At 44.0% G+C, this 15,547-nt stretch overlaps 2 protein-coding genes across 2 annotated transcripts in view; one reads left to right on the top strand and one right to left on the bottom strand.

Annotated features, from left to right (window-relative positions):
* LOC144261694 (RCC1 and BTB domain-containing protein 2) overlaps nt 1-9,950 on the bottom strand; it is a 235,473-nt gene extending 225,523 nt beyond the window's left edge. The window contains exon 1 of the mRNA XM_077811436.1: nt 9,913-9,950. The gene's annotated coding sequence lies outside the window, so the exon portion shown is untranslated. The remainder of the gene's footprint in view (nt 1-9,912) is intronic.
* LOC144261821 (cysteinyl leukotriene receptor 2-like) lies at nt 2,201-13,418 on the top strand. Its single transcript, XM_077811440.1, has 2 exons — nt 2,201-2,415; nt 11,807-13,418. Exon 2 carries the CDS (start codon nt 11,848-11,850, stop codon nt 12,769-12,771), a length of 924 nt encoding a protein of 307 aa, XP_077667566.1. The 5' UTR covers nt 2,201-2,415; nt 11,807-11,847; the 3' UTR covers nt 12,772-13,418.
* Nucleotides 13,419-15,547: the final 2,129 nt, after the last annotated feature.

Genomic DNA, 15,547 nt, shown 5'->3' with positions numbered 1-15,547 from the left:
GCCATTATAAGCTAGAGGGGGACAAAAATAATAGACAAATCAAAATTTCAAATTTAGATAATTATTTTTAAAATGACCTGTGACTTCAAATAAATTGATATGCTGTAACTTTTGAGAAATTTGTCCTTTATCATCACAATAAAACTACCTATTTTCAGACTAAAACTAATTTTCCAAGTCATCATTATACAAGGGGCAAACTAGGACTGTATAATGCAGTCTGATTGGTGCATTAACAATGGAGAGGCTAGAGCAGGAGCATAAGGAAATATTGCTCCTCACGTTTATCTTTTATTTGCATATCCCCAGAAAGGGAGTGGTCAAAATTATATTTATACAGAGTGACCACATGAAATAGCAGAACACATTCTAAGGAATGTGGATAAGAAGGCTGCATGAAAAGACAGCTATAGGGTAGGCTGAGAACTCGTGAGGGGTGTTTCTCAGCAGCAGATCGGTAGGAAGCTGCACAAGGAGCTTGCCTTCCCCTGAGAGAGTACTGGCGGAGGTAGTCCTGGGAAAGGACGGTGGACAGGTGGAGATAGAAAGCAGCCCAGGGAAGCAGCAAGGAATTGTAAGGAGCAGGTTTTAGCTTCTTAAACACAGAATCCCTGGATTCTGCCAGAAGAGAAGGCAGGTGTGTGTTCTCCTACCCACCTGAGAAAAAGAGATATGAAAGCCTCTCTGAGGAAAAGGGGGCAAGGACTATAAAACTTAGCTTGGGACTGATGACCTGATATAGGGTCACTGGGCTTTTGCCCTGTGGGATTATTCTTTATTACCTGAGGAGAGGTGAGATTATAAATGACCTGTCTGCTGTTGTGAGAAGAAGCTGACTGTCACAGGGACAGACTGCTGGCTGGTGGGAAAACTGAGGTGGAGTCACTGCAACACCATGCCTGGCCATGAGAGGACATGTTGGCAGGTAAGTGACCTGTGACATGGAACCGTGAAGGAGCCTGCCCAACCCCTGAAGTGTCTAGGGTTACCAGTTTTGGTTGGATGTTAGTGTTGCCAACTCTAGCTGAAGCTATTCTGGGAGATTCCCTCCCCCGCACATGACATTATGTCATTTTCTTAAAATATCCTATTAAAATCTCCCGGATTGCTTTCAATAGTCATTGGAAGATCAGTGCTGATTCCAGGAGACTCTAGGCCAATCCTGGAGCGTTGGGAACCATATTGGACGTATTCCTGGAGGTTTCATCACATGACATAACCTTTAATTAAAGATTAAGCTTTAATTTCTGTAGACTCTGGGACAATCCTGGAGGGTTGGCAACCCTAGGAGTGACTTGGAGCAGTTTCAGAGCTGTTCCAACTTATATACTGCTTCCAAGGGTCCTTGGAAGTAGAGAATTCCTAGTTATGTCCCCAAATTCCACCCCTTACATGGAGATCTATGAACTGTGTTCACAGGGCTACTACACAGGGAGTATTCTCCAAGGGCCACTCCTGTCCACTCTAAGGCCCACTTCTGGTGCCAGAGCACTGTAACGGAGCCTTAGTAAATGAGAATCAACAACTATGCTACTAGGTAACAGAGAAGAGGGCCACAGCTAGGATTGCCAACATTGTATTTCAAATATAAGGGACTGTTTTTTAGCACCCTCACCCGTCTTTCTAATATCATTATTAATAATAATAAGCAATACGCCCCCACATTCGCCAGAGGTATTTCATGCTGCTTTTTGCAGCACTCAGCAACTCCTAATCTTGTTGTACAGGGATGAAGAAATCAGGGCTATCCCTTGTAATAAGGGACTGTTGGCAACCCTATATACAGCACTGAGATTTAAAAGGAGCCTAACAGAGTTAGGTGCTCATCTCCCATTGACATTCAATGGCAATTGGGCACCCCACTCCTTATGGCACCTTTGATAACGCCAGACTAGAACTGGAAGCCAAGCTAGGTGACGCGGTGCCAGTGGCAACAGACAGGCCAGCTACATTAGCGCTCTCAGTATTGCTGACACGAGTGGAGCTCATCCCTTTCTGTCAAAAGATTTGAAAACCTTCCCTAATATAGACGGGACTGAAATACCCATTTACATTTCCAGAGAACGGTTTCTAATGACTGCCAGTCTAACATTTCAGACATATTTGATTACTGAAAGCCCATATTTAGAAATGTGAGTAGCTGGGAGTTGCTGAACCACAGAGCTTTATTCAGCACTTTGTGTGAGAGATGAGATGGAATGCAACGTGAGAACAAATCCCAGTTCCTGAACTGACAAAATATTGTTAAGAAAATAAAAGCTGTACTATTTTGCTTACTTCCTCTTTCTTGCTGTTGGTTTTGTGTAAATGTTTCTGTTTTGTTTTCACCCTCGCTAGCAAGCTGCAACTTTTGGATAGCTAAAAGCAGAAGAAGGAAGTGTCTTACTGAATTAACTGAAAAGAACAAGAACTGAGGTAGGACAAAGTTAAATTTATATATATATAAATATATATTACTTTAGTCCTTTCCTTAAAAGTAGATCAAGACTATTCAAAATAAGAGTAGGAGGAATTTTAGTTATCACCTGTTTCTTGTACAAAGTTTTGTAGTTGCTAGAAAAATTAAGCATCTACTCGATTCACGTATGTTAAAGCTAGTCTAGGGTGTTTTCCTTGAGAAGGGATACCATGTAAGATTTTGTAATTAAAAATATTTTGGACGATGAAAGATAATAAACTAATGAGAGAGCTGACAAAGTGAATATCCTTTGCTTTGTACTAGCAGCCAACTGCAGATTTTGTCAACTGTAATCTTTTGAAGGGTGGAGTTTTTGTTTTTGTGTGTATACGCACATGTGTGGGAAGAGTGAATAAAATGTCATGCATGTCTTGACAAATGTCCAATTTAATTCTGTACAATGTTAATTACAAATGAAATATAAATGAGTAATGTTTTTGTAGTTCTGATCCTGAAAAGATACGTAGTATGCCAGTGAATGGTGACTTGGTTGGCTGTTTAATGTTATTACATTGGGTTTTCTGACAATGCAATGGCTAATGCGAGTTATATAACGTTAATTAGGCTACGTCCACACTGCGCACCTTACAACTGTGCTGACACAGCCGTGCCGTTGTAAGGTACACAGGGTAGCCGATCTTTGTTGCCAGGACAGAGCTCTCCCACCGATGAAGCACTGTCCACACCAGCCTTTTTTGTTGTTAAAACTTTTGTCATTCGGGGGGTGGGTTTTTTTCACATCCCTGAGCGATGACATAGCCTAAGTACTTGGCATTACTATTCTGATAGTTCTGAGAACTCACACAAGAGCACATCCTATTCAGACGAAATATTTTTTAGCTAAACAGCAGATCATCTGTACTTCATATTTCATGTTGAGAAATTCATTTAGCAATGTGTACATTGTACTTCTGAAAAATTGAGCTCGTGATCCTACTTTGTAAGCAGCTCCCATGGACTTGTGTTGGAATTGTGGGTGCTCTGCACCTCTGAAAATCAGACCAGAAAACTTTATATTTACACATGTAATATGCATACCACTGTAACATACCCTATTCAGGAGTGTTCATTTCTATTAAAACATGGTGTGAAGTTATTTTCTCTTAAGTTCAGAAGTCTTAATATTGATAGTTATTTTATTAGATGCTTTCAAATCTACTCACCTACTTGAATAGGGGCTCGTGAATGGCTGAAGTCTGGAAAAGAGTTGTTTTAGTTTCTTTGCCTAATTTGTGTGTGTGGTGAGTGGGATCTATCATTGTTCAGTGTTTTTGTTTAGACTAATTCTGGTCTCACTAACATCAGTTTAAATCAGGAATAACCACTTAAGCTAGTTGAAAATATTTTGGTGAAACATATTTTCACTAAAAAAAAAAAGCAATTTAGAGAATCCTGAAATTTTGCAAAATTGTGACTATTTTACCAAAATCTTTTGACAGAAAAACTTGGTTTGTTCTTATTTTAAATTTATGGTTTCATTCAGGGTTTTCCTGCAGCCTGTAACATGTTGACTGGCTGAGAGTACACTGATACAGTTTAGCCACTTACCCCTCATGACTGAGGGTTTGTTCACGGCTGTGTCTGCAAGCAGAGAGAGCAGACTGGTTCTCTTTGCGGCAGTGGCTTTTTGGGAGGGTTCCCCAGCACAGCAGGTTACAGGTACTCTTTTTCTCTGAGCCCTACTGCTGTATGATGGAGTAATTATTGATTGCACGTCACCCCCAGAAAGCCTGGCTGCCTTTCCCTGTCCCCCCTGTTTTGTAAGATGAAAGAGGGACTGTATGCAGCAGTTGTCTGTCCCCAGAAAGAGAGAGGATTTTTTTCTGATCCTGCTGAGCAGTCTGACAGTTGTGTTTGTGGATCTGGGAGATGTCTGCTTGTAGTTTGCAAAGCCGTGTCTTCCATGGAGCACTTCAGGGTGTGAAAAAGAAAGCAATCTTCCAGAAGTGGTATGCAGCATGAAGAGCCGCAGGTGATGGTAGGGGAACCAGAAAACCACACTTTGCCTGAGGCAGACAACTCTGAAGAGGACTATTTCCATGGGGCACAGTCAACCACTCCGGGTGCAGGAAGAGGTAGTGAGGAGGAGAATGGTGCATCTCCAGTTAGTCCAGCACCACATGAGGCTAAGCCTCAGCAGCAGGGCACTGGCCAGAGACCATCAACATCCTCTGAAACCTTGTTCCACTATGCTGCTTCTGGAATGGATGTGGTCGATGCTGGTACTCACACTCCCAGGTGGGAGGAAAGTCACTGCCTCCATCTTTGCCTCCATAAAAGTTAGTATGGAATGTGTGCATGTGGCATTTGCATGGATCTTAAGGGGGAATACTGGGAAGAGTTTGGATCAGTTCTACTATACCTGTAAGTGAGCCCACAAATCTATACTAGAGGTTATGCTGTTTGCTGGAATGGCTACCTTTATGCGTTTCTATAACTTAACTCTAGCATGAGGATAGGTTATTGACTTACTTCCCAAGCCCCAGTGTGGAGGGCCAGTGGACTGCTTGTCTGCCCTTTACTCTTTGACTTTCTGGATTTAGTAACCCTCCCAGGAGCCGAAACTCCCATGGGCATAGCTCTGTGTTGTTGGAGCACAAAAACCTTCCCAATGTCCGCAGGGAAAGGAGTAAAAGTTAGGGATGATAAAAATTCCCATTTGTAGTTATGGAAAACGCTGTCCTAAACAAAACAAAATTTGTTAGGAAATGTGTAAACAACTCTGGAACAGTGACTTTAGAATATCTTTAGGTGCATAGCAAAGAAGTTCTCGTGGACACCACCACCCAACACTCAAGGCAGAAGACTGAAGAATTGCATAGCATGATGGTGCCCCCTATAACAGGGGTGTGTGTTTGGGGAGGCCCAGCATTCAGTAGTGGTGTTATGGGCCTGCTCCCCAAGTAACAACACCATAACAAAGCTAATAACTAATGGATAAAGGTTTGAGGGCCCCTTTATTTCCCTTCCTCATTCTGTGGATCTGAAGGCAGGTTGGCCCTAGACTCTAAGGCTGCAGCATGGTCCAGAATCAGGGTGATGGCCCCAGCCTCCCACTTGAAGAACTCCTTCTCCAGCTGGGCATGGAGGTGTTCTTGGGCATCCTTTGCCTGCTTCTGTGCCACAGCTGCAGTCTGGCCTCAGCTACGTGGAGAGCAGCTCAGCCACGTGCTCCCTTGCTGCTTGCAGGCCCAGCCCTGCCCAGTCCCACTCCTCCAAAGTAGGAGCCAGGTGAGGAGTGTGGGCTTCACCAGCAAGGCAGCTGGTGCTGGGGCAGTGGCCCAACTCTGGTGCAGAACAGCATGGGGCTAGCAGCAATGGGTGGGAGGGGTTGGGTTTCACCCCCAGCACCTCCTAGGTGCTGCCACCTCAGATGGGCCTACAAACCTGTGGTCCCTGATTTCCTCTCCTAGTGCACCAAGGAATCACTGTCATAGTGGTGACAAACAGCCACATGCAGCTGCCCTGAAACACCATGAAATGTAAGATTAAATATCTGAAACTGTGAAATTCAAGATTTTTAAAAAATGCGATGACAGTGAAATGTACCAAAATGGACTGTGAATTTGGTAGGGCCCTACCTATCATTGCTTTATGTATGTGAAAGATTTTTAAAGACAGCTCCCTCTCTCTTCCCTTTCCTGTGTGAAATGACTAATTAATATCAAAATAACCACTAGGGCACTTCCTGTTACAGGTCAAAATGTTTTGGTATTTCCATTCTGCAAGAAACTTTGGGTTTTTGCCCCACTTCAGAACAAAACTTCAGGAAACTGCAAGGTTTATTTATTTATTGTGGAAAAGAAATGCCATTTTTCAGCCAACTCTAATAACTATGATGAAATCGAGTGAGTTACATTGATGTGGCCATGGCAGAGTCAGGATCTGTATTTTTAATGACTTTTCAAAGGTTCCTAGAGCCTTGTATAGGCATTTTTATGCATCTAAGTCTAAAGAATTAAAAAGCAGATAAGAGAGGTCCCTGTGCAGAGGGTGCACAACCACCAGCAGTGCTGCCTAGTGGTCAGGTGGTAGTTGGCAGAACATCTCCCCATTTAAGCACATTCCTGTCCATCAGAACCCTTGTCCCAAGAGTTTCCAGTCCTCCCCTATAGCCCAGGGACTCTGAAAGCTGTTTCCTCGAACAGCCAATCTTTTCCAGTTGCCCTTTCGCCAGAGGTGAAGGCTCTTCTTGTTGTATTGTCCACTCAGAGTGGGTAGGGGAACCCAGGTCCACCTTCTTCTCCATGCTCCAGTCCTGGGGGCAATGGTGGCAGCTTGTGGTGCCAAGCCACTTCCTACCCCAGTCTCCCCAGACCACTTCCTACCCCAGTCTCCTTCAGCTTCCCAGAGTAAATCACTCAATCAAGGTTCTGACCCTTACACTCCATCCCCTGCTTCTTCTTTGTGGGTGTGCACAGGGCCACTTTGTCAAGTCCTGGGCAATGAGCTCCTGGGTAATGCTTTCCTCTCAGATCAGCCATCCACACCCTACCTCCGAATTGGTCTGCTTCCCTTTTTAAAGCCATGCCTCCAGCTTGTATGTGGGCCCAGAGCTGATTCTTAAACCCTTGTTCTCCAGTGTCGGATTTGTATATCACATCACACCCCCATATTTATTTCAGAAATGCATTAGTGATATGACTGTGAGTTCATCCAGAGTTTACTAGAGTTTACAGAGTTTACTTGGATTATTAAGGGCCCGGTTCAGCTCTCATTGAAGTCAATGGAAGACTTCAGTGAGAGTTGGATTGAGACCTAAGGAAGGAGAATGTCCCATAATGTGCATAAACCATAATCTGCACTAGTATTTGTCCCTGAGGCTTTCTTTGACACTTAAAAGCATCAGATAATTAGGTGAGCCTGAGTGCAGAATCACTGCCAGCTCCTACAAGTTGGTTCCCTTATTATAGACAATTATCTAGTATCCTAAAAGCCAGCTGGCACAGGAGGGTTCAGCAATGGAAACAAGTCTTTGTGGTCGGGGGGGCTAAAATTGTCCAGACTTGGTACCTGCCCAAAGAGGAGTATTTTGGGAGATGCTGAGCAAAAATACTTCAGCCATCTCAAATACGAAAGGGTGAAGTGACCCATTTCCCCATGACTGATCAACCAACCAAAATATCCCGTAGCTTTTATTTATTTAAAAACACTGCTGTAGTGCCAAATCAGCTGGGGAGAGGAAGCTGCAATTTAGTACGGAAATAGCCCTTAGTGAGAAACTGTTCCAGTGAACACTGGTTTTTATTTGATTGGATTATGACATATTAAAAAATCACTCTGCACATGTACAATACAAATCCTAATGAGAAAATTCTATAGAACTGTGAAGTTTGCAACTATGGACAGATACTCTGTTCACATGTGAGTGGCAGATTTATGGCAGCTGAGCACTTAATTCTTTGGAGAAGTGAATGAGGCAAGGGCATCATGTTCACTGTGCTCATTAAGACAATGAAAAATACAGAATAAAGATATATTAGTGAAGGGAAGGAGGCATAAAATCAAAAGAAACTTTTAAAATGATTTAACATGATTTGACAGCAAAATTTCAGTTATTAAAAATACACAAGTTTTGGATACATTGCATAAAAACAAGGCTGGCCATGTTTTACTGGAAGTCCTATAGCTAGAACACACACCTCTGCTCACGAGAGGGAAGAAGTGGTAAAATATAAGGGACTACATAAAAGTTAGTACAGAAACTGGTTGACAAACTTCAAGTGAAATATGTTCCTGTTGGAAAATGGGATTTTGTCAATTTTCCATGGGGGAAAAATATCAACTTGAGCATAATCTTCTATCAGAAAAATCTCTATGTAAAACACTTGGGTTTGGGCTAACCCATTATCCACTTGAGCTGATATTACACCTTCTAGGAGTTGTAGTTCTGGCTCCCTCATGTTCTGAATCTTCGATAGGGACCATGCTCCCTGGCAAGACTGCATCTTCCATTATGCACCACAGTCCTTGTCCCTGTGGTTGAATCACTGCAGAGTATCCTGTGAGTCCCATGGGACTCTGCCACGGTGGGAGATTGTGGTGCATTGTGGAAGTAAGCTTCATGGCAGAGAATGGAGCCATGACAGACCTGGAATGGCAAAGCCTATTAAGCACCATGGCAGTAAAGGTGAACACAGAGATTAACATCAACCCCAAACAAAATATTTTGAGATTTAAAAATAGAAATGTTTTGGAACTTTTCATGCCACAGAAAAGTTTTGATATTGACTTTTGCTTTTGTCCTGAATTGGAGTGAAATCTCCAAATATCAGAATTTCCCGTGGGATGGAAATTCCATTTTTGATCAGCTCTAGTTATTACCAATGTTGCATCTGCCAGTCTGACTCAAGATCGCCCATCCACAAAATGACCATAGAATCATAGAATCATAGAATATCAGGGTTGGAAGGGACCCCAGAAGGTCATCTAGTCCAACCCCCTGCTTGAACCAGGACCAATTCTCAGTTAAATCATCCCAGCCAGGGCTTTGTCAAGCCTGACCTTAAAAACCTCTAAGGAAGGAGATTCTACCACCTCCCTAGGTAACGCATTCCAGTGTTTCACCACCCTCATAGTGAAAAAGTTTTTCCTAATATCCAATCTAAACCTCCCCCACTGCAACTTGAGACCATTACTCCTCGTTCTGTCATCTGCTACCATTGAGAACAGTCTAGAGCCATCCTCTTTGGAACCCCCTTTCAGGTAGTTGAAAGCAGCTATCAAATCCCCCCTCATTCTTCTCTTCTGCAGACTAAACAATCCCAGCTCCCTCAGCCTCTCCTCATAAGTCATGTGTTCTAGACCCCTAATCATTTTTGTTGCCCTTCGCTGGACTCTCTCCAATTTATCCACATCCTTCTTGTAGTGTGGGGCCCAAAACTGGACACAGTACTCCAGATGAGGCCTCACCAATGTCGAATAGAGGGGAACGATCACGTCCCTCAATCTGCTCGCTATGCCCCTACTTATACATCCCAAAATGCCATTGGCCTTCTTGGCAACAAGGGCACACTGCTGACTCATATCCAGCTTCTCGTCCACTGTCACCCCTAGGTCCTTTTCCGCAGAACTGCTGCCTAGCCATTCGGCCCCTAGTCTGCAGCGGTGCATTGGATTCTTCCGTCCTAAGTGCAGGACCCTGCACTTATCCTTATTGAACCTCATCAGATTTCTTTTGGCCCAATCCTCCAATTTGTCTAGGTCCTTCTGTATCCTATCCCTCCAGCGTATCTACCTGGAGCGTATCTACCACTCCTCCCAGTTTAGTATCATCCGCAAATTTGCTGAGAGTGCAATCTACACCATCCTCCAGATCATTTATGAAGATATTAAACAAAACCGGCCCCAGGACCGACCCCTGGGGCACTCCACTTGACACCGGCTGCCAACTAGACATGGAGCCATTGATCACTACCCGTTGAGCCCGACAATCTAGCCAGCTTTCTACCCACCTTATAGTGCATTCATCCAGCCCATACTTCCTTAACTTGCTGACAAGAATACTGTGGGAGACCGTGTCAAAAGCTTTTCTAAAGTCAAGAAACAATACATCCACTGCTTTCCCTTCATCCACAGAACCAGTAATCTCATCATAAAAGGCGATTAGATTAGTCAGGCATGACCTTCCCTTGGTGAATCCATGCTGGCTGTTCCTGATCACTTTCCTCTCATGCAAGTGCTTCAGGATTGATTCTTTGAGGACCTGCTCCATGATTTTTCCAGGGACTGAGGTGAGGCTGACTGGCCTGTAGTTCCCAGGATCCTCCTTCTTCCCTTTTTTAAAGATTGGCACTACATTAGCCTTTTTCCAGTCATCCGGGACTTCCCCCGTTCGCCACGAGTTTTCAAAGATAATGGCCAGTGGTTCTGCAATCACAGCCGCCAATTCCTTCAGCACTCTCGGATGCAACTCGTCCGGCCCCATGGACTTGTGCACGTCCAGCTTTTCTATATCGTCCCTAACCACCTCTATCTCCACAGAGGGCTGGCCATCTCTTCCCCATTTTGTGATGCCCAGCACAGCAGTCTGGGAGCTGACCTTGTTAGTGAAGACAGAGGCAAAAAAAGCATTGAGTACATTAGCTTTTTCCACATCCTCTGTCACTAGGTTGCCTCCCTCATTCAGTAAGGGGCCCACACTTTCCTTGGCTTTCTTCTTGTTGCCAACGTACCTGAAGAAACCCTTCTTGTTACTCTTGACATCTCTTGCTAGCTGCAGCTCCAGGTGCGATTTGGCCCTCCTGATATCATTCCTACATGCCCGAGCAATATTTTTATACTCTTCCCTGGTCATATGTCCAACCTTCCACTTCTTGTAAGCTTCTTTTTTATGTTTAAGATCCGCTAGGATTTCACCATTAAGCCAAGCTGGTCGCCTGCCATATTTACTATTCTTTCGACTCATCGGGATGGTTTGTCCCTGTAACCTCAACAGGGATTCCTTGAAATACAGCCAGCTCTCCTGGACTCCTTTCCCCTTCATGTTAGTCCCCCAGAGGATCCTGGCCATCCGTTCCCTGAGGGAGTCGAAGTCTGCTTTCCTGAAGTCCAGGGTCCGTATCCTGCTGCTTACCTTTCTTCCCTGCGTCAGGATCCTGAACTCAACCAACTCATGGTCACTGCCTCCCAGATTCCCATCCACTTTTGCTTCCCCCACTAATTCTACCCGGTTTGTGAGCAGCAGGTCAAGAAAAGCGCCCCCCCTAGTTGGCTCCTCTAGCACTTGCGCCAGGAAATTGTCCCCTACGCTTTCCAAAAACTTCCTGGATTGTCTATGCACTGCTGTATTGCTCTCCCAGCAGATATCAGGAAAATTAAAGTCACCCATGAGAATCAGGGCATGCGATCTAGTAGCTTCCGTGACTGCTGGAAGAAAGCCTCATCTACCTCATCCCCCTGGTCCGGTGGTCTATAGCAGACTCCCACCACTACATCACTCTTGTTGCTCACGCTTCTAAACTTAATCCAGTGATCACTTGCTTAGTTTGCATGATCAAAGAAGAGGACAGGATCAGGTGCTGCAGCTGTAGGCCCTGCACTCACCTCCAGAAGACTGAAACTTGAAGCTTTTACTTGAAACTTTAGCTTTTATATTGCCAGGCAGTATGCACTACCCATAAACTGCAATAACAACGATACTTAGCATATATAGCACTTCACATGTTGAAGTTCAATACAAACATTAACTGATCTATATTCACTGGGGCATGGTGAATAGTTATTAATTTAACTAGCTTTTATTTTTCCACTGCTATTTACAGCTTTTAACTTTCAGTCAAATGGTTACAATGCTGAACTTGAGGGATGACATGGTATACATTTTGTAACAGCTTTTTTTATTTTCAGGAAGTCCGAAGACCTCACACTTGATTGAGTTAGTTTCAGAGATGAGCCAAATTGGCAGCTTCAACAACATGTCAGACTCGGACAACGACACTGTTGATGACTTCAAGTATGCTGTTTATCCCACAATATATCTCACAATATTTGCCTTGGGTGCCTTTGGAAATGGCCTTTCCGTATATGTTTTCTTGAAGCTTTACAGGAAAAAGATTTCAGTGAATGTTTTCATGCTGAACTTGGCTATTTCAGACCTCCTGTTTGTTTGGACTTTACCCTTCCGGGCCACCTACTACCTGATGAACTCTGTTTGGGTATTTGGGAATATATTTTGCAGGATTGTGTCTTATAGCTTGTATGTCAATATGTACTGCAGCATTTATTTTCTAACTGTGCTGAGCATTGTTCGTTTTGTGGCTATTGTTCATCCTTTCAAACATTTGAAACTAACCGCCGTCAAGTATCCTAGAATCATATGTGCGGTGATATGGGGTTTTGTGATGACAGCTAGCAGCATGCTGCTGTTCAGTGGAAACACCAGCGAGAAGTACCCAGAAAAGTGCCTAGATCTCCAAAGAGAAAGCATACAGAAAGTGCTCACGTTGAACTATGTTGTCCTGGCAGTGGGCTTCATCCTCCCATTTTGCACAATAATTTGCTGCTATGTGCTTGTGATCAAAACTTTGCTTAAGCCCAGGGCTCCAGAAGCAAAGATAAGAGCCTCTCATAAGAAGGCAGTGTCAACGACCGTCATCACTTTATTCATGTTTCTGCTTTGTTTCCTGCCATATCACATACTAAGAACTGTCTACTTGGTGAAAAGCGATAATGACAACTTGAGCAAGTTGCTGACTAAAGGAGCAGTCATCGCTCATTGCCTCGCTGCAGTGAATAGTTGCCTAGATCCCGTACTCTATTACTTTGCTGCAGAAAACTTCAAAGAGAGACTCAAAAGTATATATAAAAGGTAGCGGATGAAGAATGAAATGGACATTCCTTATTGGGAGTATTTTCTCGTGATCAAACCCCAGGACTGGAGGTGGAAAGATCATGGGTCTTTTAATCTATGCCACTGACTTGCCATGTGACCTGGGGTGAATCATGTAACTCTGTACCTCTATTTCCCAATCTGTAAAGTGGGGCTATTCAGAGTGGATAGTATCTCAGAACATCTTGTGAATTTTCTTCACAAACGGTTGTAAAGGGGTCCAAGATCCCACCCTGAGATCCTGCCTGTTTCTCTTCCACCTAGTAAACACCAGCCAAACAGAGGGTTTTGTCCTTAAAAAGCCCTCTACTCCAGAGGACTTCATTTATTGGTAACACAAACTGACAAAATAAACCTTTAATTTTGGGAAACAGCCTGGGTCTCTAGTTTTGTCATCTCCAAACTCCTGCTTTTCTCTCCCCAAAAGCACCCACAAGCCCCTTGCATTCTGGATCCACCTGTCCCTCAAAACTGGGATTTCTGGTCTCTCCCTCAGAGTTGCCTCTCCATTGGCTACTCCAACTCCCAGCGCAGAGTCTGAATGCTTTTCAATACCCTGCTCCCTCCCTAGGCATTACCTTTAATTTCAGGCCTCTTTTCTTTAGTAACACCTCTTTTTTTTCCCTCTCTTTCTCATCCAGGGAGCATCCTTAGACTGCTCAGACATCCTTTTTATTGGGATCAGGTGCTGCATCACTAACTGGCCAATAAGCCACCACCAGGAGTATCTAATTGCTCTCAGGTGGGGTTTAGGGGGCCATGATAGGTGGGTTAAGCCTTGATTCACTTTGAAGGGCTACTTGCCTCAGGATAAAAGGGTGTGGAGAAACTTGGATGGATGATATTATAGAAATACAAAGTATTTTTCAATAACTACCACTGAGGTAGCTTATCAAAAAAATACAGTGGCTTTCAAATATATACCCATATAAACATTTCTGAATCTTCCTTTATTCCAGACACACTTTCTAAGATTTTCTCTAAGAAACATACTCTTAAAGAGTACCACAACAAACCATTTCTTTGCGACATTATATAAAGTAACGTGACTACTAAAACATAAGAGCAATATTCACACAGACACACACAGTGTTTTGTGATTCTTGTTTACACATGTCACCATTTTAGGTGACCCCTGCAATGTTTTTATGCTTCCCTTTGCTGGAAGTTAGCTGAAGAATTGGCCAGTTTGTGGAAGTTGCTTACCTAAAGATAGGCAGCTGAATCGATATTTAGGAGTCCAGGGCCAGACTTTTAAACTTATTTAAGCACAGATAAGTACCTAATGGGATTTTCAAAAGCACCCACATGCCTAACTCTCACTTTTGAAAATCCACTAGACATCTATCTGTATCCTTAGGTACCTAAATACCTTCAAAACATTGGTTTTTACATATGAAAAATTAGGCCTCTTAGAGAGGTTTCAAGTAGTTATAGTGGCCAAATAGAAAGACTTGACCACATGAAAAACAATAATAGATTCTGCTCCTTTTTGAGCAAATATCAGGAATTTTCTGGGCCTTCTGTATATTTAAAATGGAAATGTTTACAATTTAAAGCAGAGGTGGACAAACTACGGCCCGCGGGCCACATCTGGCCCATGGGACTGTCCTGCCTGGCCCTTGAGCTCCCGGCTGGGGAGGCTAGCCCCCGGCTCCTCCCCTGCTGTCTCCCCTCCCCCGCAGCCTCAGCTCGCTGTGCCACCAGTGCTCAGGGCAGTGGGGCTGCAAGCTCCTGCCAGGCAGCACGGCTGGCTCCGGCCGGACGGCACAGCTGCCAGTCCTGGTGGTCTAAGCGGCATGGTAAGGGGGCAGGGAGCGGGGGGGTTGGATAAGGGGCAGAGGGCTCTGGGGGGCAGTTGGGGATGGGGAACGGGGGGAGGTTGAATAGGCATGGGAGTCCCGGGGGGGCCTCTCAGGGGACGGGGAGTGTGGATAGGGGTTGGGGCAGTCAGGGGACAGGAGCAGGGGGGGTTGGATGGGGAGTAGCGTCCCAGGGGGGTGGTTAGGGGTGGGGGGTCCTGGGAAGGGGTGGTCAGGGGACAAGGAGTAGGGGCGGATGGATGGGTTGGGGGTTCTGATGGGGGGCAGTCAGGGGGCGGGAAGTGGGAGGGGGTGGATAGGGGGCGGGGGCCAGGCTGTTTGGGGAGGCACAGCCTTCCTTACCCGGCCCTCCATACAGTTTTGGAACCTCGATGTGGCCCTCAGACCAAAAAGTTTGCGCACCCCTGGTTTAAAGAATATATTAATTAGCCAAATGCTGACCACCAACTCCAAGAAAGATACGATAAAAAAAATCTAATAGGAGTTGAAGAACTTAGATTCTCTCATTATGCAAATGATAAAAAAAATCATTCAAAGAGTCACTTTCTTCTAATAGGGCACTTTATTAGAATAAGAAATAGAGGATTTTCTGATTCCATTTCTCTCTCAGCTTCCCTGTACCACCTTTGGCTACAACCTTTCACAGTCTATCTCCAGCTTAGTTTCTGAACTAGCACATTATGATTACTGATTTATCATTTTGGTGGCTGAGTGGAAAAATTAGGCGGAAACATTGTTTCAGGTCAACCTGAAATGAACATTTTTCAGTGAACTGAAAAAGTAAAAAAAAAAAAAAAATAGTTTAGAGTTGAACAAAATGTTTCATTCAACCCAAAATGAAATGTTTTGTTTCATTTTTGATTTTTTTATCTTTAAAAAAAATAAATAAAATTGAAGTAAAATTTGAAATGAAAAGTCATTTTGAACTGAACAATT

This window comes from Eretmochelys imbricata, chromosome 1 (assembly GCF_965152235.1).
Source record: "Eretmochelys imbricata isolate rEreImb1 chromosome 1, rEreImb1.hap1, whole genome shotgun sequence".
NCBI lineage: Eukaryota > Metazoa > Chordata > Testudines > Cheloniidae > Eretmochelys > Eretmochelys imbricata.
Note: the sequence above shows the minus strand (reverse complement) of the source record. Positions and strands in the feature narration are given on the sequence as shown.

Bases quoted from the DNA above. Each gene is read 5' to 3' on its own strand.
- LOC144261821 (XM_077811440.1), top strand. From the start codon at position 11,848: ATGAGCCAAATTGGCAGCTTCAACAACATGTCAGACTCGGACAACGAC.